Source organism: Bactrocera oleae, chromosome X (assembly GCF_042242935.1).
Source record: "Bactrocera oleae isolate idBacOlea1 chromosome X, idBacOlea1, whole genome shotgun sequence".
NCBI classification, from domain to species: Eukaryota; Metazoa; Arthropoda; class Insecta; order Diptera; family Tephritidae; genus Bactrocera; species Bactrocera oleae.
Window position 1 is genome coordinate 34,800,493 of NC_091541.1, and position 23,508 is coordinate 34,824,000.

General features: G+C 33.5%; 1 protein-coding gene and 1 long non-coding RNA gene across 8 annotated transcripts in view; one reads left to right on the forward strand and one right to left on the reverse strand.

The window, feature by feature from the left end:
* The window catches only part of Wnk (Wnk kinase), a 42,865-nt gene that overhangs the window by 14,583 nt on the left and 4,774 nt on the right, over positions 1–23,508 (forward strand). For 3 of the 7 annotated variants that reach the window (XR_011397232.1, XM_070112327.1, XM_070112328.1), the window contains 8 exons: positions 2,116–2,178; positions 11,331–12,620; positions 13,001–13,268; positions 13,321–13,478; positions 13,888–14,941; positions 15,158–15,252; positions 15,318–15,489; positions 19,678–20,049. Coding sequence is in view for 6 of the 7 variants with exons in the window: in XM_070112327.1 (XP_069968428.1) it covers positions 2,116–2,178; positions 11,331–12,620; positions 13,001–13,268; positions 13,321–13,478; positions 13,888–14,941; positions 15,158–15,252; positions 15,318–15,489; positions 19,678–20,049 (3,472 nt within the window). In the remaining variant the exon portion in view is untranslated. The remainder of the gene's footprint in view (positions 1–2,115; positions 2,179–11,330; positions 12,621–13,000; positions 13,269–13,320; positions 13,479–13,887; positions 14,942–15,157; positions 15,253–15,317; positions 15,490–19,677; positions 20,050–23,508) is intronic. The other 4 variants (XM_070112329.1, XM_070112330.1, XM_070112331.1 and 1 more) reach the window with 4 other exon arrangements.
* On the reverse strand, positions 17,378–18,647 carry LOC138857981 (uncharacterized). Its single transcript, XR_011397235.1, has 2 exons — positions 18,321–18,647; positions 17,378–18,254 (listed from the first exon to the last, which is right to left on the reverse strand). It is a non-coding gene; the product is annotated as an uncharacterized lncRNA (long non-coding RNA).

Consider the following 23,508-nt stretch of genomic DNA (forward strand, 5'->3'; position numbering starts at 1 on the left):
TGAAACGAAATACTAATAAATATTAGAAAACATTGCAGTAAAGGGTTTTTGGTTGTTGTAATAGCTACTCCGAAACATAGGGTTTTCCGTGCTTCTCTCTGATATTTAATATTTCGTGTTTTATTATTTTCATTTTAAAACTGAAAATGGGTAAACTAAAGTTGCATACGTATTTCAAAAAAGTATTTCAATCCAATTGAAAAATAACGGAAAAAAAAGAATTTAGTAATATAAACAGCAACAACTGCTTTTCAAAGCATAAAATGATGAGGTTATGTAAATAGGATGATTTTTTCGTGAGTCCACGAATAATCCCACTTGGACAGCTAGAGACGCCTATCCGTTGTGATACCCAAAACTCCAAGGTATAGATCAAAAACACCGTCGCATATCGCCTAGGCCTAGAGCCTGCCACAAATTTATTGTTGCTGATAATATCTACTTTAGCCAATTCGCCGGGTTCGTAGAAAGTAAGGCACCAATATGCTTCAACCTAAGTTTGGCGAAAGCTGGACAGTGAAGGAGAAAGTGTCAAGATGTTTCCCCCATCTTCCTCCCTGTGACTTTGACAAGTTGCGTCCTCCAAAATCCTTAGCCTCAGCGCTTGAGTGCGTGTAGAGCGATTCGTTTAAGGTAGTTAACTGATTTAATTAATTTGCACTACTTTTTTAAAATTCGGGCCTCTGTTGAACTAGGAAAGTGCAATATTTGAAAATAATGTGTTATTGTTACTTGTGAAGCGCCTCCTTTTCAATACCGGTTTCGTTAAGCAAATTTTACAACAAATCATTCTGTAGCATTTCAGTGGTGTTGACAATCTGGATGATTGAAACAAATGTAAGTCGAAAACACCTTAATGTTCTTATATTATTTTGCTAATATTTTTGTTCATCTCTAAAAATTGCTGATATTTACCGACCACTCAGATATGTAATTCCTCGTCCACTTTTTTAAACCTGAGAAGAGTAAAAAGCGCTCAACTGAAAATCAAGACAGTATACAAAGTCAACTCTTACAGACATTTAGGACACGAGTTATCATAACTAGAAAATGGTTTCAGTAATGGCACTCTCCTGGTGCGATTCGGTTTGGAGAGAATTGTAGAACTTACTCTATCGAACTCTTAATTCCACCAATAGTTGTTGGTACAAGCAATGCACGTATAAGGTAGGGTTAATTCGTATAAAACAATTTTTATCATCTCTTTTTGATGAAACAGTTAAAATATCATTTAAAACCATTTTTCATTATAGTATGACATTTCTTTAAATATTCTGTTAAATTTTCATGGAGAAATATTAAAAAATACGGCAATGACAGCAATTATTTGAACTTAAAAACTTAGGACATAGGCGCTGTTCGTAGCTTGACTTCGACTTAAAATTTAGACATAATATTCTTGGGATAAGACATATTCATGCAATGCATTCATTTAAGACAAAAAAGTTCGAAAAAAGTATAAAGAAGTAGGGTTCCACTTAAATAAATTTAATGTTCATAAAAATTTAGGGCATAGGCGTTGTTCGAAACCCAGGCTGCTTATATGTTATTTTAAAGTAAATGGTTTCTGACAAACTGCGTTGAATTCTTTTTTGCTGATTTCATTTTGATTGTTAAGCGAGTGAAGTTTTATTGTTCTTTAAAGACATATTTTATGAAAGGAGTACGAAATAATGATAAGCAAAAAGTCTGCTGTTTTGTTTACTAATTTTCAGATATATTACCCCTTTGCCTTCGTTTCTAAGGGCAACCCTCATATAAAGAGTTTATCCTTTATGTTTTGACTTCTTTATTATAACATATAAGATAGTTTTTTGTCTCCAAAACATTATCTAATAATCGTTTTTTAAAACAAAAAATAATTTTTTTAGTTATGGTCAGATTGCTAATATTAGATAATTTAATCCGAATAAAGTTTTTCCCAGTTTTAAACAATTTATAGCTACCATAAACTTTTAAAATTTCGAATAATGCTGTAAAAAAGTATACAACTTAGCCACTATTATTAACAGATTTTTCCCTTTATAAAGGCTTTTTGTGTTCGTATACATATTATAAGATTCTGCTATAATATCAATACATATTCTCTTTTTGCAAACGCTACTACTTAAATAGGTCCGTCATGCGTCTTTAACTCGTCAGCGCTCAGCATTCAGAACTCATCAAAGGCATAGATCAGTAAGTGCTCTAGTTTTATAGTGTTAATATAAAGAAAATAGTGTAATTAGAAAAGAATATAAGAATGAAATTGCCAAAGTCTTTCCAAAAAAATAATGTCGTAACCAAATTTATTTAGATCATAAACGAACATTTTCTAATTACACGAATTTGTAAAAAAACATATATTTTTTATTTTTTATGAAATAAAGTGAGACAAATTTGGTTAGATTAAATTTTATGACCTTCCAGGATCGTCAATTCATATAACTATTGATGATCTCTTGCTTTTAATTCGGAAAGATTCGCCTAATTGTCAATTATTTGAATATTCGTGTTATAGCTAAGTTTACAATGTTACAATTTAGTTATTATTTCATAAACTTAGTTTTTGTTATAAGTATTTAATAAGATTGCGGTATAAGCACATATTGGTATACCCTTGGCATCAAGTTAATATACAATTGTAGTGCATAAACAAATTCATAGTGTATGCAATTATATACAATGTTTACATATTTACTATTACTTCTTAAACATACAAAACGAGCGAATCTTTATATAAATAAACAGTGTGAAAGTTTTTTAGCTCCCTGAGAACTAGCAACCAGAAGCATTTAGTAAGTCATTTGTTGCGCACGCGTTGTTTGATATTAGTTATATTTTGAAATCGGAACATTTTATTGAATTATTTTTATCTTATTTTAATACATTTTAATCGGAAAGTATAATAAATGTTAAAAGCAAAATAGGTAAATTTATATATACTAAGAAATATTTCTAAATAACGCAGTCTTTCTTAATTTCTTTATACATTTGATGCAGCATTCACAATTGAAGAAATTATGTACTTATATAATACAAGTCATAATCGTGCTGTTTTTTTTTTTACATAAATTGTTTCTGACATATTATAAGCTTATTCTTGTGATAGTATTTGAAATATTTGTCACCAATTACTACTGAAATCCCACTATGCGTACTTTAAAAGAAATGCTATGGCAAAGTTGCAAAAATTTAAATTTTTTTATTATAATTAATAATAATTGGTAAGGTAAATAAAGGTATTACAAAAAATCTTGTGGGTATTAAAAAGAGTGCTACGATAATTAAAAGCAAAAATCTGTTATGCAGCGAGGCTGCCGCGTAAAACCCATTATAAATATTTTTATATGATGGTTTATATTATATATACATATATATATTAAATGGTGAGGATGACGAGACGAGTCTGTCCGTGCAAGCGATAACTACAAGTAGAATAAAATTTTTTTTATCTGTATGAAAAAAAACAGTTGAACAAAAAATTGCAAAAGGCTATAACTGAGCTGCAGATTAAGATAAAACTGTAATTTATTAGGTTTTATACCAATACTTGTTTCTAAAACTATATCAACAGACTCGCTGAGGATATGATCTTTTAACGCTAACTCGTAACAGTGTAAAAATAGGCGAGATCGGAGGATAACCATGCTCACTTCCCATATAACAGTTATATTGAAAACTACTAAAAGTGCGATAACTCACTATCTAAATTCGTTAAAGGTATTAAATTTCATAGCCAAGATGGCGCTTAAGGGTGTCATAGAAATTAGGGAAAAATTAGACAATGGGTGTGGCACCGCCCAGTTTTATGTGAACTCAATTATATCAAGATCTACTACACCAATTTCAACCATATTTGGTATATGGCATTGTTGTGACTTATGTTATGAAAAAATTGGTGATATTGGAATACAAATACGAAATACAATAATAAATAATAATAGCGCAAGCGCAGCTGCCATTCGACAACGTAATTCTAAATTGTCCTTAAAAAGAGAGTATTGTCTACCTACTGAAGACAATTATGTATATTATATGTATGTGCCATCATAATATTAAGTTAAACTGCCAAAATCATGAAACTACTTTAAAGCAGTTGTCTACATTATTTTGCGAATTTTAGATTTTGAATACATCTAATATCTTTTAAGAAAAAATGTGTACTTTATATTTTTATTTATTTAAGGAAAGTTTCTAGCTGAATAACTAACCAAAATTTATATTCCAAAAAATGGTTGCTCTTTAAAACTTGATAATTTTTGACCTAATATTTGAACACTTTTTTTGTGGTGAAATATTTTTTTTCGAATTTACATTGCCTATTGAAGCATTAATGCGATTAAAGTAATATTTATAATTGTGCATAAATGCTGAATATTATAAACTGATAAATTTAATATTTAAATAGTTTTTTTTTTCAGATTCTTTAAAATTCTCATTATGAATTAACTTGAAAAACGAAGTCAACGATCAGAAATTTTACTAAACATAACTATTTTAAATTGTAATGAACATTATGTTGCCATTGTTTTACAAAAATGTCAACTCAGGGCTGTTATCTGTACCTGTAGTAAGCAAAAATACTAATATCTGTTTCATAGGCATAAGACCTACCGCCTTAGCCCGGCGTTTCTGAAAAAATTACATGAAATATTACTTTTTTTTCATTTTATTTATTACTAGCTGACCTGGCAAACGTTGTTCTGCCATATACGTCATAATTAATTAACACTAAAAGTGTGTGGAGATATTTACAATTGAAATAGGAATGAAGGTGACATATAGGTGACAGGTAATATACAATTAATGTTAGCTACCTATACTTCGAAAATAGTTCACATTTCTACTACTAATAGTTATTCAAATTAAAAATAAACAAAGATTAATCTCTCATCACAATGGAATGTGCAATATTTTTGGTCAGTCCGACTTTAGCGAATACAAACAAACTGTATAGTTTGCTAACGCGAGAACATGCCACATAAAGTTGTCTGAGGGAAAAGCATGGTGTACACAAATCTAAGCCACAAACAGACAACGTTTGGCCTTGTGAGTTATTCATCGCCAATGCGAATGTAAATCTATTTGGAAAATGAGTGCATTTAAATTCGTTTGACACATATGCAAGAATCATAGGCATTCGTGGCAGCAATACATTTTCTGAACTCGCCTTTCAAAATGGTAGTTTCGTTAATGTTTTTAATTAATTTTTATACTCACAACATGTTGCTACAGAGTATAATAGTTTTTTTGATGACTAATCTTGTGCCATTGCAAAGCCGTGTTGGCTTCAGATTACGAAGCCAAATAACCGGAGATTTAACCGTCAGTTGTAAATAGCGCGGTGACATGCCCGGCATATCCAATGAATTCAAAAACTCAATTGGATAATTCCCTGCTTCGTGGGCATCGCAAACAGCATCGATAGATTTGTATGACACCAAGTAACCTGCCAAGAAATGTTGTATCTCTAATTTCACATATTTTGCTGCAAAAATGGATCCATTTTATGCATTCAGTATTTTTATGCACAGCTACTTTTCCATTGCCAATATCTAACAATTGTTTTGAGAAGTTTCTGCAGATGGATCCTGAAGCATATAAACGCCCAAGTTTATTGTCAGTTGTATTGTACTTTTTGATTTCATCGTTAGATCGTTGCCCAATGTCGATACAATATATCATTAGTTATCGAATCTCTGTGGTTATCCCACAACATTTGTGATCGGGCCGGGAAGCATATCGTAGGTACTATAGAAAATAGTAGACGAATTTTTTGTTCCTGTACGGTATAATGCTGCTTTAGCAAGCATATGTCCTAATAATTGTCATTTTATAGCAAACTTAGTGCATGGGATGCATCTGTATACGTTGGATACTGTTATCCAATGACTTTCGTATATCTTAAAATGACAATGGTCTGGTGACATTAACCAACAGTCGGAGATAAAAACACTCAGTCTGTCCTGGACTGACTGTATATACACGACCAATATTATTTAATTTTAATAAACCGGGACATGAATGAACTAGTGTTGGTTGCTTGCGGGGTATCTATTTTTATACTCTCGCAACTTGCTACAGAGTATAATAGTTTTATTCACCTAACGGTTGTTTGTATCACCTAAAACTTATCGAGTTAGATATAGGGTTATGTATATATAAATGATCACGATGAAGAGACGAGTTGAAATCCGGGTTACTGTTTGTTCGTCCGTCCGTCTGTGCAAGCTTTTAGGTGAAAACCCATATCTTGGGATCTGTTTAACCGATTTCAACCAAATTCGGTACATAATATTCTTCTCATCTTTCTATGTTTTAGTACGAAAATGGGCGAAATCGGATTACAACCACGCCTATTTCCCATATAACATCAGTTTAAATTCCATCTGATTTTTTCACTTTCCAGTATGCAAATCAAGCAACAATGATTATATCGGGGTAAAACTTTGTGTGAATAATACGTTTAAAGAATGCCACCCTGTGACCAAAATATGTGGACCCCAGTGCCTATTGTTGACTTTTTACCGAAAATATCGCTCAACATAGAACAAGGCGGCAAAATCCACAAAGAAATCTAAAACGAGTATACCATTTGACTTTGCGAGAGTATAAAATGTTCGATTACATCCGAACTTAGCTCTTCCTTACTTGTTTCGATTGAGTCCATGTTAAATAGTGTGGTACTTCTGAATAGAGGAGTCATTGTGCAATGACACCAAAAACATCCGCACGATTACACCATTCAATTCATTTGGTGGGCGTAGTATTTAGAGGATTTATAGTATGATCAAGCGCTGTTTTGTTCGTGAAAAATACGCGTTTCCGAGATGCACAAAAAATAAAGTTAAATTCACTCTGAGAATAAAATTAACTTGACTTGATGAGAATAAAATAAGCCGACTTCTTTTTATCCTTACCCCGTGATGTTTGCTGGATGAAAAGTGATAACTGGAGACACCTGGCGGGGATAACTGATTGATTGATAGAACTATACATGAAAATTATAGTTATACTACAATTATTATATTCGATTGTCACATTGTGCATCTGCGGGTGGAACAGAATAATAAAAACATCGCGATTAAATATCAGTGGTTGATAAAAATAAAATAAAAAAATGTTATCAAAAAAGTAATAAAAATCTGTATATAGGGTGGACCACTCTTAACATTTAGCGGTATGAAAAGTAGATGTTGGCCGATTCTCGGTCCATCTGTTTCGAAAGAGTTTGGCAACAAACACCGTGACACGGAAATTTGATATGTTAAATTTTTTCAATAGTCGTTTTGACAGTTTGGCCTGGCGTTTCTGAAAAAATTACATGAAATATAAGGTTTTTCCATTTTATTTACTATTTTTTCAATAGGCGTTTTGACAGCATATTTTAGTTGTGTTTCCTTAAATAATATTATAAAATAGGATAGTATTGGCACCAGTAAAATACTACATTTCCCGCATGGTAAAGTACAGGTATATGGTGACACAGATCTGGTATTCTTTCATAGTATAGTATTGTTACCATAGTCGTGTGTCTGACATTGGTATAAGTGATCTCTGACCTATGATATACAGTGATGTGCGATGAAATAGAGCCAGCATTATAGATATCTTTTAAATTAATATATTTCAATAAATTTGGTTTTTTTTATTGGTAGAATAGAAACAACGCATGGAGCATATACCATCATTTATTCATACCATTTCCTCTTAATTCCTATTTAATATTTTACGATAATGTCATGATTTTTATTAAATTTGTGTATAGAATAATATTATAGATTATTTTGTTCTTACGCTTCTAATTTTCAGAGAGAGGGAGACCTATTTGAAATTAAAAGTCTTAGGTCTAAAATTTAAATTAAAAAATTAAAAACTTATTAGCATATCCCGTTTTGGCTGTGCTTTAAAGTAGAGCCAGAAGACGTTATTTAAATTTATTTGTTTCCGGTGATTTGAAATCTGTAATTTTAAATAAAATAATCAATAGAAAGGTTAAAATGGGTGAAATCGGGTGGCACCTCCGCCCACTCCCCATATAACGGTACTAACGGTACTGTTAAAAACTACTAAAAGCGCGATAAATCAAGCACTAAACACGCCAGAGACATTAAATTTTATCTCTGGGATGGTATGAGATGACTTTATAGGAACCGCGTTCAAAATTAGACAGTGGACGTGGCACAGCCCACTTTTAGGTGAAAACCCATATCTTGAGATCTGCTTAAGCGATTTCAACCACATTCTTTTCATATTTCTATGTCATAGTGCGAAAATGGGCGAAATCGGACTACAACCACGCCTACTTCCCATATAACACCATTTTAAATTCCATCTGATTCTTTCACTTTCCACTATGCAAATCAGGCAACAATGATTATATCGGGGTAAAACTTTGCGTGAATAATACGTTTAAAGTATGCCACCTTGTGACCAAAAATTGTCTAAATCGAACCAAAACTGTTCAAGCCCTTAGGTACTAAATATGTGGACCCCAGTGCCTATAGTTGACCTTGTACCGAAAATATCAGTCAATCCACAAAGAAATCTCAAACAAGTATACTATTTGACTTTGCGAGAGTATAAAATGTTCGCTTACATCCGAACTTAGCCCTTCCTTACTTGTTCTTTATAATATATTGCATTCTCAATTATTTTTGTTTAGCAACCAACTATTCGAGCTATTTCCCTTTGGCTTTTTGATTGTAAACTCAAAGTTTTTATCAGTTTTCCGCATTCAGGACTGCAGTGCTTGGCTCTTCCCATTTTTATACCTAATTTGTATGAAACAACAACTTAAATGTATAAAATTAAAACCCGTTACTCACGTTTTGTTGAAAATTTTATCAAATGAAAGTTTTTTCGCTTTGCAAAATGTTTAATTTTATCGTTTGGCTCTATTTTAACGCACACGTCATTGCACAGTCAATAGCACACTTTCACTGATTTGCAAAAAATTAACTCGCAATTGACTTCAGAAATACTTGTATAATATTCAAAGACGATGTTATTATTGATCTACCGTTAGTTCATAGAATATTATCAACGATTGTGTGGCTTCATTTTATCGCACATCACTGTAAGTTAAGAAGAATCCAAATATGATTGTAATCCACTCATGATTTCATCAAATAAGCCATTACTTTTTATACTCTCGCAACCTGTTGCTACAGAGTATAATAGTTTTGTTCACCTAACGGTTGTTTGTATCACCTAAAACTAATCGAGTTAGATATAGGGTTATGTATATATAAATGATCAGGATGAAGAGACGAGTTGAAATCCGGGTGACTGTCTGTCCGTCCGTCCGTCCGTGCAAGCTCTAACTTGAGTAAAAATTGAGATATCTTTATGAAACTTGGTAGACGTGAGACGGTTGGAATTGCAGATGGGTGTAATCGGACCACAGCCACGCCCACAAAACGACATTAATCAAAAACAAATAAATTGCCATAACTAAGCTCCAAAACAAGATACAAGACTGTTATTTGGTACACAGGATCACATTAGGGAGGGGCATCTGCAGTTAAATTTTTTTTAAGTGGGCGTGGTCCCGCCCCTAATAGGTTTAATGTGCATATCTCCTAAACCGCTAAAGCTATAATAACAAAATTCACTGGAAGCAAATGTTTTTATAACCCTCTACCTACAGTGTGAAAATAGTTGAAATCGGGTGGCAACTCCGCCCACTCCCCATATAACGGTACTGTTAAAAACTACTAAAAGCGCGATGAATCAAGCACTAAACACGCCAGAGACATTAAATTTTATCTCTGGGATGGTATGAGATGATTTTATAGGAACCGCGTTCAAAATTAGGCAGCGGGCGTGGAACAGCCCACTTTTATGTGAAAACCCATACCTTGAGATCTGCTTAACCAATTTCAACCAAATTCGGTACATAACATTCTTTTTATATCTCTATGTTATAGTGCAAAAATGGGCGAAATCGGATTACAACCACGCCTATTTCCCATATAACACCATTTTAAATTCTATTTGATTCATTCACTTTCCAGTATGCAAATCAAGCAACAATGATTGTATCGGGGTAAAACTTTGCGTGAATAATGCGTTTAAAGTATGCCACCTTGTGGCCAAAAATTGTCTTAATCGAACCAAAACTGTTCAAGCTCCTAAGTACTAAATATGTGGACCCCAGTGCCTATAGTTGACCTTCTACCGAAAATATCAGTCAATCCACAAAGATATCTCCAACGAGTATACCATTTAACTTTGCGAGAGTATAAAATGTTCGGTTACATCCGAATTTAGCCCTTCCTTACTTGTTATAATATAAATTTTTTCCAGCACCTCAAAGTATTTCCCCGAATTTTATCCTTATAATTGCGAAAGTATAAAATGTTCGGTTATACCCGAACGAACTAAGCTCTACCTCACTTGTTTTTTTTTTTTTACTGTGCCTATAAATGATTAATTTTTTAATTTTACAAATATTATTAAAATTTTTTATTATTTGAAAAAGTATCACATCAGCAATTGTGTAATTTTTTTTTTCATAGTAAAGTTTTAGCAAAATGTAAATATATATTATTTATTGTATATTTCCCCGTATATGCCGTCAACATATATTTACTCTGAATTGAAATGAACTTTCACTTTTACCATTAAAAAAAGTCTAGGCTAGATAACATTATTAGCATTTCGTTTTTTAAACTGTTCCCCTTTATTTTCTCTAGATAGATTTACTATTTGGATTTGTTTCCTCAGACCGACCTCACTTAATTAAAAAGCCAATTTTGAATTTTATAAAACATATATGTGTAAGTCATCAGAATCTTAACCAGAAGTAAGGTTATATCAAACACTAAATCAATAATACTTTTCTTTTAGATTTTTTCAACTAGTAATAAATTGTTTTTTTCTGAGAACTTTTTTATTAAAAAAAACTTTGCAGATTTTTGTTAACATATTTTGTGATTTTGGTTATATTGGTTAGAATATGAATTTTAGCACTTATTACTAATGTGATACGAATAACATGTTAATTAAGCAAATTGGTTTTGGTTTGGTTATGTCTTGTGCTTACAATAGTAATACAAATTATACTTTTATTTCTTCTCAATAAACTGTTAGTCAGACATGGTGAAACGATTTTTTTAAACTTAAATTTTATGCAATATCTTTTTTGGCTTGGTTTATATCTAAAAATAATTTGTCAAAAGTATTTTTATTGTTAAAATAAGATTAATTTTTTATTTGCTCCCAGTAATAATATATATTGAATAGTGTATTTAGTTGATCTATAATTACACACTTTTGTTTTTTCTTTTTTTTTTAACTATTTATATACATTTTTAACTTTGTGAAATTTTCTGATTAATCAGCGTGATGAGACTTCAAGTGATATGTCTAAAATGTTTGAACCTACTATACTGACTGCTGAGCCACTTTCCACAAATATTGGCTCTTTCGTAGTTGCTAAAACCAATACCATGCCATCAACGAAGACAAGTTTGGAAATTTCGAACGGACGACCGGCAGATCAAGACACAGCATTTTCGTCAGGAGCGATAATAAGTTCGGGAAATTCTAATTTGGCCACAATCGTTACTGCTACAACGGCATCTATGTCTTCATCTACTACAACATCAGATACCGCCAACAACAGTAGTGACAATGTAATAGGATCTGGATCGGCGTCTCGAAAAACAAGTACAGCATCTGAATACACATCCCTATCGTCTGATTATACTCCTGATAACACAATTACGTCGTCAACATCGGCTTTCACAATGGAAAACCCACCAAATGATGCCAGTAATGAAGTGGAGATATGTAGAGAGATTTTAACTTCGTCCCCTCAGCCGATAGCAAATGCTGGAGTGCCTAATACTTTAGTTACCACTGCTACAGCAAATGCCGTTTCTTCTTTAGAAACACCGGAAAATCAAACAAACTCTGATGAAACATCTAATGCCACAGGACAATTTACTGAAGCAGAACGAGCAACATACATACAAACCTCAAATAAGAGTAATGACATGGAACTGAGCCTTGATAATATTAATGATCAAGGACAAAAAATCATTGGTGCTACAGCAGTTACGCCTCCGGTGCCTGTGGTGCCTGCAGCTAGAAAGATATCACGTTTTCTTGTGAATCCTGTTATTACGTCCTGTGGGGATGGAACATTGGAAGTAACTACAACATCACAAGCCAACCCAAAGGATCTTACATCTATGCTCATGAAAACCGATGAGGGGATAGGAGACTCAAGAGATAGAGTTCCAAATTCCTCCACTGAAATTAAAGATGATAATCAAAGTGTTATTCTGGATTTAAGTGATAGTGCAATTGTGACAGAGGCAAGTAATGATGCTTTGTCGAATCTAAGTACCTCAGTTTTGATAACTGCAGCACCAATATCTTTGGCATTTACCAATACCGTTACTACTCCGTCAATATTATCAGCCGTTGGTTCAAATAACACTTTGGAGCAATTGAAAATAGAATTAGAAAATATAACACACGCTCATGCTTTTGCTAATTCTGTTGTAGCTTCACTTAATAACACTACAGATCAAAATCAAATCAGCCAGCAGTCAACGACGCAACCACATATTACGGCGCTATCAACGGCACCAACGCCCTCACAGCAACAACATCAAGACGAGGTAGTAAAAAGTGTTGGAGTTCTGAATAACCATTCATATAATGTTTTTAATTTTTCTGTTTCTGTTATGTGTAAAAAAAATTTTAACTAATTTCACCACTGATATATAAGTTGTTATGCTTGAATATTATTAATGTCTAGTTATAGAAGGTTGTAAAGTAATTACTGACTCAAGAAACATCAAAAATATAATAGGGTAAACATTTAAAAAATAAGTTTTCGGTAAAAATATTGGTTGACGTTCCATTCCATTTTATTGTTTTAATTTTGTTTTTCCATTCCATCATTAAAGCATATCTCTCTTTTTATATATATACTTATTCTGTTTTGAAATTTGGTATAGAATGACTTAAACATCTGTAATCATTTCGCTTCATACAGATAAATAAGCCTTCGCCTATAACATCTGCGCAATCACTTGGTCAAAGTACTCCCACAGGGTTTTTAAATTCTGCTCGTGGTTCATCTGTGTACAACTCTCGTCGCACATCGCTTGATATAAGTGGAGGTTCCGACTTCCAGCATCTTACAACAAATGTAATTGAAGGATTGGAATCCTCGTACCAAGTTCCTGGCACTAATGTACTCACTAGTAGTGGTGCTGCTTCGTGCACATCGGCTCACACTCCTATAGATCCAAACTCCGAAGGTAAAGTAAAATAGATACAGTTAAATTGATTTTCTACAGTTCTGTTAATTAGTTGGCGGTGCAGGTGGTAGTGCATCAAGTATAAGTGCCGGCGCTGGATATATCGACTTTAATACAGGCCATCGCCAAGCTGGTGGACTTAGCAAAAGTTCATTAGCAGATTTGGAGAAAAAACTGGCTGCTCTACGACATATCGACGTGGCAGATGAGGTAGATTTTTTTTTAAATATATTATTCTTAGCATTCCAATGCGCATATGAATCGTTGTATAATAAAACTTCTATACCATTTATAACTCTAATTTTTTGATGTTTATGATATATGGTGTATACATATTGCAATTTAAATCAATAATTCGTGCAACAAGAGTTTGTGTTCTAATAGAATATCGTACGATATGATTTAATGTGATAGGTAAATTATAAGAAAGCAATCTTGAATTAGCTTTGAGTAAAACAATATCTCGAAATTATACTTTTAATATTAATACCATAAAGGTGCGTAATCTTCATTTCATCTTTATATAGCTATAAAGGCTTTATTATTCGCATCGAATGTAATTTTTAGAAATCGAATAATGTATGCATATACCTTCTTGTATTTTGTGTGTTTGAATTAGATAAAAGCCGTCACACCAGTCCAATGTACAAATACTAAAGTATCAGAGGACCAACGTAATTCGAGAAAAATATCGCGTTTCAGTGTTAGCAGAGTGCAAGAACAGAAAAGTGGAGGCGGTATAGGTAATGGGAATTTATCTGATGTACCGACGACTCCACCGATTAATGCGGAACCACAAAAACTACGTATCGATTTGCAGGCAATCGCCCAACACACATTAAATCAAGCTAAGAACAGTCTAGTAAATACACCAACCGAAATTACTCACATTCCTGGTCAATATATTGCTATAAATAATGCTAATCCCAATCAACCACTTATTTATCCACAATCGTTACAACAAAATAATCCGACACAAAATGTACAGCCTACTCAGTTATATACACAGACTCACATTACTACTCAGGTATTACAACAACAACAATTTTTGCAACAGTTACTATTGCAGAAGCGGTCAGCTACCCCAACACTACAACCACCGCATCTGCTTCCCCAAATCAATCAAGTACAACCAAATATAGCACAGCAGCAAGTTATTCAACAACATACGTCACAGGTTAACCAACCAAGTATACCGCATCAGCAGCAATCTACAATTTTGCAACAACAGCAACAACAACTTTCCCAACATACTCAAACCCAGCAAAAACATATACAGCTGCCCGTTGTAAATTCACACGTTCAGAATGTTCAAATACAAAATCATCCCCATGTTCAAAACCAGCAAACTAAGAATCAACAACCAGTTCAGTTACAAGTTACTAACCAACCGCAGCTTCAAAACCAACAGGTTCATAACCAGCAACCAGTTCAGAATCAGCAAACATTTCAAAACCAACAGCAAACTCAAAAAATACAAGTTCAAAACCAGCAACACACTCCGATTCAACAGCAGATACAAAGTCAACTACAAGGCCAAAATCTAATTCAGCTGCAGCCACCATCCGTTACTAGGCCCCCGCAGCAGCAATCCCATAATCTAATGCAACAAACGAACCAACAGCATATTGTCGTGACCCAACAATCGCAGACGTCTTATCCGAGTGGCGAAAGTATGTGTCCGATTTTATATATTTTTTGTTTTAACCGATGTCTCATTTTATTATTCTTCATCCAGCAAATCCTTCTTTCATATTATACAAATATTTTTTTCATGACTATTGGGGTTATAAAGCATATACTGAAAATGTCTATTCTAATAAGCATATGTTATTATATATTTATATATCTATTCATTATACACAAATATTTTTATTATTAATTTCAAGTTTCAGACACCCCTGTGCTTATGCCTGTGTCAAATGAAGAGCCTGTTTCACTTGCCGCTACTCATCCACAATTACTACCTACTGTAATTCAATCTGTAAGAACGATTAGATCATTTCATTATTTCGGGTGGGCATGAATCGGTCTGGTTTTTCACTGTAGGATATCAAACACAACTTAGACTCTTTGGTAAATCAGCTGTGTAATTTGCGACTAAGAACTAATCAACATCAGCGACTACTGTTACTAAGACAACGTCAACTGATTGAAGAAGACGAACTGCGTTTGAAGCACTATGTTGAGTACGAAAAATTTCAAAAAGCGTTGCGTCAATGTAAGTATAAGCTTATCTTTATATGATATAATAGAGTACGTGTTTCAAAGATTGAGCTGCTAGAAATGCATTGTGTATAAAGACTAAACAAAAACAAAACTTTTCCTTTGATAAGTCACGAATAGTTACTTATTCTAGGGCTTAGCACTATAAGTGCAGGCGTCAGCGTTATCCGTTCTTTTCAAATTTGTGAAAGGAAGAGTACATCTTTATAATGTTACTTTGTACGAACTAATGTACCACCGAGGCATCAGCGCATTCACATATGTATATAACTTTAGGTTGTATAAATGGGTATCTGTACGATCATTGTTTTGATAACACAGTACAACAAATTACGACAATTTTTTCAGCGGCGATGAGATAGTAATTTTCGGAAAGAGGTCATTGTCCTGATCATTTTATCCGAAGAAAGTAATAGACTGCTAGGTCTAAGGGTTTTGTTACACACAGTTAAAGTTTTAAGGTCTACGGAGTGGTTTAATCATCAATAAAATATTGTAAACCTTGGTTTTTGTGTAGCGTTTTGAATTAAACTTCGTACCGGGGGTTTTTAAGCTCAAGGAATTCGAATTTTGGGTCTAATTTAAAATTGTAGACAATTTAGAGGGCGCCACCGTACAAAAAAAGTAAAAAATCAATTGAACGCCATCTACAGGTTAAATGGTTGATCTAAAACCTAAACAATGTTCAGCAAAAATGTTCCTAATGAAAAATTAGGGAGGCTCTTGTACAACAAAACTTTTAGACCACAATTTCACACTTAAATATATACAACACCTAAAATAACACAACATTTACATATTATTTCAAATTTTACTTTTAATTGAAATAAATTTTTAATTTATAAAAGACTAGCAAACCTGGCGAACCCCGTTTCGCCACCAGATGGCTTTGTTTTATGTAATATTTCGTTTGGTGATTAAAAGATGAAGAACATTTTTTTTTTGTTTTATATTTGGAAAGGAAAAATTTTATTTCATTTGAAATGAAAAATGAAGTGTTATTTAGTTGAACTTCTCTAAGTAAATGAAAGTGGATCCAAAGTAAATACTGAATCGAAGCGTTATACGTGTCCGCAAATTATCCGTTTCATTGAAGTGCTCTTTGGAAAACCACATTTTTTGTTTTTTGGTCTGACGTTAACACAAACAAAGCGGATGGTTTCCCAACTCGTGAACACGCAACGTATAACTGCCCATGTGAAAAACAATGATTTTCTAAATTTATCCCGCAAACACTAAGCGATTGGCCATGCGACTTGTTAATTGTCATTGCGAACGCAAGGCGAACTGGAAATTGCAATCGTTTGAAGTCAAACGGAAGATCAGTCGAAATATATACATTTTCACCTGCGTACTTTCCGTTAATAATGGTTGCTTCAATCAAATTCGGCATAAGTCTTTTTACCGAAAATCGAGTACCGTTGCAAAGTCGCGGCGGATTCAAATTACGCAATATCATAATAACTGTACCAACTTTGAGTTGCAAGTTATGTGGTGGAAATCCTGGTAACTCCAGAGAGTTCAAAAACTCCGTTGGATAATTTACTACATCATCGGGATTTGTTATGGAATCAACGGAATTGTATGTCACCAAATCGCCAGCAATTTTTGATTGAATGGTGAAACTCAGTGCCTGTGCATCATTATTCTTTGCGGCAAGAATTGCTCGTTGACTTAACCAAGCATAATTCTGATAATTCGCACTAATGGTTTGGAAAACATTTTCAAAAATAGCTAATTGAGAGTCTACAAATCGGCAAAAGTCGTTGGTAAGAGTAATTAATCCAGATGTCGCATCAACTCTGACTTTTCCATTTCCAACAGCTAACAATTGTTTGGAAAATTGTGCAGCAATTCGATCATTTTGAAGTTGAACTCTCATATTAGTGGTCCATAAAGGTGATGCCTTCAGGCAAGCATTCAATTCATCTGCATCCGTTGCACGGGGAATTACTGGCAACGTCTGCCTGTCAACAATAATTGCAGCAACATCATTAACGGTGGGTGCATTGAATCTTCGCACATGTTTACCTGTTGGGGTACAATCAGCATTTTGACAAATTTGTGCGTATCCGATGGCATTCGTTCCAATGCTGTTTTGAACATATTAACCACAGCATTATTAGCGTGAAAAAATGCTTGTAACTGTTCAATAATTCGTCTCTTTAACTGTTGTGTTCCCTGTATATTGCACCGCTCATTCAGCTGATCGACCATCGACGAAATGAAATATATTTGCAGAAATTTATGCGGTTCATCTGGTGTTGGCACCATTGAACCATGCAAATGATATATTTGTCCTTGTATCTGTAATTGCAAACAATCATTTGTTGAAGAATACGGTGTAACTTATGATCGTGTGATGGTGTTTTTTTTTTGTCATGCGAAAGCAGTTATTGTATTCAAGGATGTGTTGAAGAAAATGGCTGGAATCGGGATCACTTCCATCGAACAATGGTTTCAGTGGCTGTGGTGGTGTAAGTAATGGATCCAGTTTGACTTTTCCACTTGCGCAGCACAATCCAGCCGCTTCTCTTTTGAACTTTAACGCATTGCAATATCGGCATATAGTCGTCATTGGTCCAATATCTAAGTTTGCATCATCACTGTAGTTCGCAGTGGGATCAGATTGGAATGCCAAGCGATTGTATGATGCCAATGATCTTCGTGTGCTCACGCGTTGTCTCAATCACACGTGTTGCTGGCTTGCATGCTTGTGCGGCGGCCGATGTTGGCACGTCGTCCTCTAGGCATTTTGGACTATGGATAGAGTGGTGAATTTAACCTCAAATGCACGCTCCACATAATTTATACAGTTCAACTTACCACCTTAAAGACAAATGCCTGTTGTTGAAATTGAATAAAAATTTGCACAATACACGTGATTGATTTGATGGTTTCCAATTGAAATGTTAGTTCCAATTGTAATGAACGAATAACTTATTTTTCACAATTTCACAGTGAACACAATACCGGTTTGTCACATGAAATTAATTGAGCAGAGAACAATGAGTAGCTGTCAAACAATGTATCACGCACCGGCGCCATCTACTTAAAATATTGGTTTGTAGTACATGCTATGTATCACAGATGGCGCTGTATGTGAAAAAAGATTTTCCCGCCTTTCTGTTAAAATATTTCCTGAATTTTCTTTGCTATAAACCTCACGGAGCCCGAGACCTTTCCAACGAATACAAAACCGTGGAAATCGGTTCGTGCGTTCTGGAGTTATAGCGTCAGGAAGGATAATATATATTTTATATAATAGATTTAAGTGCATATTAAGTATATGTTCCGTATTCTCGTTTTCTGGAATGTTCAGCAGGATCAATTCCACGGAATTTTTTTTATTTATATTTCCTTTAAATTGTGCTTCCACTGTTTTTATTTCCTGGTGGAATCTCTCGCCGTGCTCATCTGACACGGCTCCCAAGTTTTCCGCGAAGAAATTTAGATGAGAATCAAGAAAATGAATTTTAGGGACATCTTCACATATATTGCATGTGGTGCATAGCTTCCACATATTCTTCATAGTTTTGCACACGTTTCTTGCCTAAAAATTCCTCTACATCCTTTTTCATATAGTCGAAAGCAGATCGTTCGTCACAAATCTAAACTTCTTTTTTCTACTTTATACCATCCTAACAAAGCACTTTGGCATGATTTACACACAATGTGGTGTCCAGTATGTGTTTAAATTTTAACAACCCGCACCAAATACAATGTATACGCTTCTTCTAAACTATACATTATTTTTATTTTTTCAATATGTAGAGTATATCTTCCGCAAACATAACCAAAAATATCTAGATATTTGCAAAAGCATTTCATTATTATATTTTTATAAAGAATAAACCCAAAAAATTATTTTTAAACCACTCCGTAGACCTTCAAACTTCAACTGTGTGTAACAAAAAACTAAGAAGTAGCAGTCTATTACTTTCTTCGGATAAAATGATCAGGACAATGACCTCTTTCCGAAAATTACTATCTCATCGCTGCGGGAAAATGTATGTTGTACTGTGTAATTGTTCATAAAAATATTTAATGCATCAAGCATTTGCGGTTAGTATATCATATGTATTTGAAAAAGAAAATACATCCAGAACTTTTCTGCTAGTTTGATATGTACACCGTGCTTCACCGTTTTTAGTAAACTTTTCTTTAATTATATTTATTATAGCTGGAGAAACACAACCTCAGGTGTTATATGTACAGCCAACAACTTCCCAGCACGGGTTTCTAAATTTGGGAGCAGGAAACTTTCTGCACCAAATAAATGAAGTAAAACCTATGACGAATATACAATCAGCCTACGCAGTAGGAATAAACCAAACCCAACCGCTTCCACAGAACATTCATTCACAAGTGGCCATGCAGCAACAACAGGCTCAATCACAACCGTCTATTCAAATGGGTCAATTTTCAAACCAAACAGCTGTAACTTCTACAACTGCGTGCGGTAGTACCAACCAAGAACAACAGGCTCTGCAACAACAGCATATTCAAAAGATATTGCCTCAATTGTTGGCCAATAGTGGAAATAATATACAATGTAGGTAACAGTTCTATAGGACTATGTGTCACTCATGATATAAAAATAATTCAGAACGAGACACACATTTAGTCCACTGATTGTGAAATCACATCCACAAGTTTTGATATATTCATTTAAATACTCAAATTACATATGATCACTATTTAAAAATTCTGCTATTTTGAACTTCTATAGTCGAAGAAATATAAGAAAACTAGCTGACCCGTCAGACGTTGCCATGTAAATTCAAATATTTCAAAAACAGTTATATAAGTAACAAAAAACTGGACCGTTTTGATTAAATTTTTTTAAAATAAATATTTAATATTTTTATAACATTTTTCGAGTTACTCGTGATCTCTGACGGCGCTTAAAAAGAGTTGTTATTGTTGTAGCGACAGAAAACATTCCTGAAGTAATTTCGAGGAATGGTGCCGAGCTGACAGTTCTTGGCCGGATAAAAATCCGGGTCTGTTCCGGTTACTTAGATTCGACCGTCGTAGGAACGGCGCTTGAAAAAAAAAAACAAAAACAACAGGCGGTCGGAAAAATGCAGTTTTTGGGTTTTTATTTTAAGTATTTTTTTTATTTTAAATATAAGTATTTCTATATTAAACATCTTTTAATGAGTTTAAAAAAAATTTTGTATTTAAAAATATTTATTTTTCTATCCTTTATATGCAATCTCCCAAAGGTCATCGAAAAAAATGTGTCTCGCGGTGACAAACATAACTCCTTTAAGAATCATCCGAAATCAAAAAAAAAAAATGGATTCTGTTAGTTTATGAAAAGATGTTGTCGTGGATCGAAGGAATTAGAAAAATATCACTTTTTCACATGGGAGCTTCTTAAGACAATAATTTAATATTCATGAAAAAATTCGTATTAAATTCTTGATTAAAATAATAATTTTTAATTTTATTTAAAAATTCTTCGATCGACGACAACAAAATGTATTTGTTGAGCTTGTGTAAAAATTTGGGACAAATCAGCTCAGCGGTTTTTCAGTTATTGTGGTCACCGATTTAAAGCACATAGTTTTGAGAAAAACGAGAATTTGTTATCGTTACCGTGCTACAACTAGATATTTGAAAATCGTGATTAACACCTTAAAAACAGTCCCATACTGCTGCAGAAGGCCAGATTCGCCGTAGATAAAAAAATGGCGGCGTTTAATTTTTTTATGACCAGTCTTGTGACATTACACAGTTTCAGAGCCTACAAATTTCGTAGCCAAGCTTCAATCGCAAATTATGCAGTTACATTCCAAACATACTAGTGAATTTTAAAACTACAGGATAGTTGACAATGTAATGTAATTTCATTACCAGGCAATGACTGTTAAGTTTTTTGATGACTTTGATTGCGTTAACATCTTAATTGTTGAGACTTAAAAACCTCGCTCACAAAGCCAGGGGTGATTAGTATAATTGCCAATGTCTAGCAATTGTTCAGAGAATCCTGCCGATAATAATTTTGCATGGTCTTAAAACTTCAGTTACTGAATGAATACTTCTTTATGTTACACATTGCATTCGTAAGCAAAGAAGTTATATCGAACCGAAGTTCACGTTCAACATGGCTGTCTATGATATCTGCTGCTGGGCTATTCGGCGCTGGCTTGCCGAAATGGATGAGCAGCAAAAAAAAATTTGCAATTGTTTTTTTTTTTTTTCGTTTTTGAAGGCCCTATTTGTGCAAAGTTTTATTCTCAAACTTCCTTATTACCGTTTTTAAATTCGGTATTATCGATATCAACTCAACCGGTCAAACAAAATTTCGGTGGTATTTCGGTTTTCAACTCTGTGTCAGTGGGGTTACCTAGAGTATGAAAAAATTTCAACTGCTACCAAGCATTTGTAGTTGAACATCACTGCGTTTATTTACGTAATATTAATAGAAAATGGGTAAAAAAAAGTCTCTGGAGAAAACTCCGAAGCTGGACTACAATTTGGAAACAGTTAAAATATAATTAAAGGGGTATTATAGTATAGAGGCATGACTTTCAGGTAATTTTTGAAGTGTCGTCAAAACAAGGCAATTAATATTTTTACCATCAATTTTTTATTAGCTATTTGTTAACATTACAAAAATGCAGGAAAAAATAAAAATGTTAGAAATACCAAAAATTAGCAGCTGATGATCAAAAAATTGTCACGTGACTATACCCACTATTTCCACCCTCCTAGCTATATAAAACCAAAAAAATATATTAATCTAGAATTCTGTCACAATGTCTGGTTTTACGGAAAAGTTGGACAAATTTTTTCACGAAATGGCACCCCCTGCACTCTCTAAAAATCGGTTTAGTAGAACCTTAGATATCGTGGGTATCGTTTCGAGAAAAATAAGTTTAAAGTTACACGTAAAGATTTTCGAGGCTTAAGTCAGCAAGTTCGGGTTCACAAAATTCCTACATCTCAGAAAATAATTTGAATTTTGAAAAATCCTCTTTAGACATATTCTTGAATAGTTAAACTTTGTAAATATAAACAAATCTTTTTCATTTGTTTTATTATTAATACGCTTTTATTAGCTTGGGTTGTATGTATGTAATGGTCTAAGATTCCATCAAAATTTTACCGGTTTCCAGAAGTCTGATCAACTTGAAACTTTGCAGATGCGTCAAGGACCGATGAAAATGCAATAATTTGATAACAGTTTCCCATTATTTTGTATATATCTTCTAAACCACTAAAGCTAATTCAACCAATAAAGTCCTTTTTCATACGCTGTGAAAATGGCCAAAATCAGACAATACCACGCCCACTCCCCATATAACAGTTATTTAACATATACTAAAAGTGCGATAGCTGACGAAATAAATGCGCCATAAGCATTAAATTCTACAAACACGATGGTAGGGTAGAGCTTTCTTTATAGGAGGAGGTGTAAAAATTCCTTTAAAGCGTGTTATTTTTTTAGTATTTTTGAACTATTATTTCTTCTACTATGCACAAATACGGTGTTTTTAATATTAAAAACCTTATTAACAACCATAGATATCGTAGTCTGTGTTCCAAAGTTAAAATCATTTAATAATTGATAACTATGGGCAGCTAGGAAACGGAGTGTTTGTAGTAATGTTCACTCATCTCATTTAGCAAAAAAAAAAAACTGACTCCTCTTTGAAACGAAAATAAGTTAACTTATAATCTGCAACAAACATTATTCAAAAACAATTTATTTGTCATTAAAACTGTGGCTTACTTGGTGTTAAGAAGTTTCAATGGATTTGACTGATCTCGAAAGTTTTTTTTTTATTATGCGCAGCACATCAATTTTGGCTAAACATGATTGTCATCGCAAAATAAATGAAAAGTAATGTCTATTTTTAATATTTTTTCACCTTTTCACAAGCAATAACGGGAGTGTTACTCTAAAAGTCGTTGCGAAGGGCAATCGGTACTCTCTAACACAATCGCATTGTAAACAGTACGGTTTTTGCGTTGACACATTTCCATTACACAATACTTA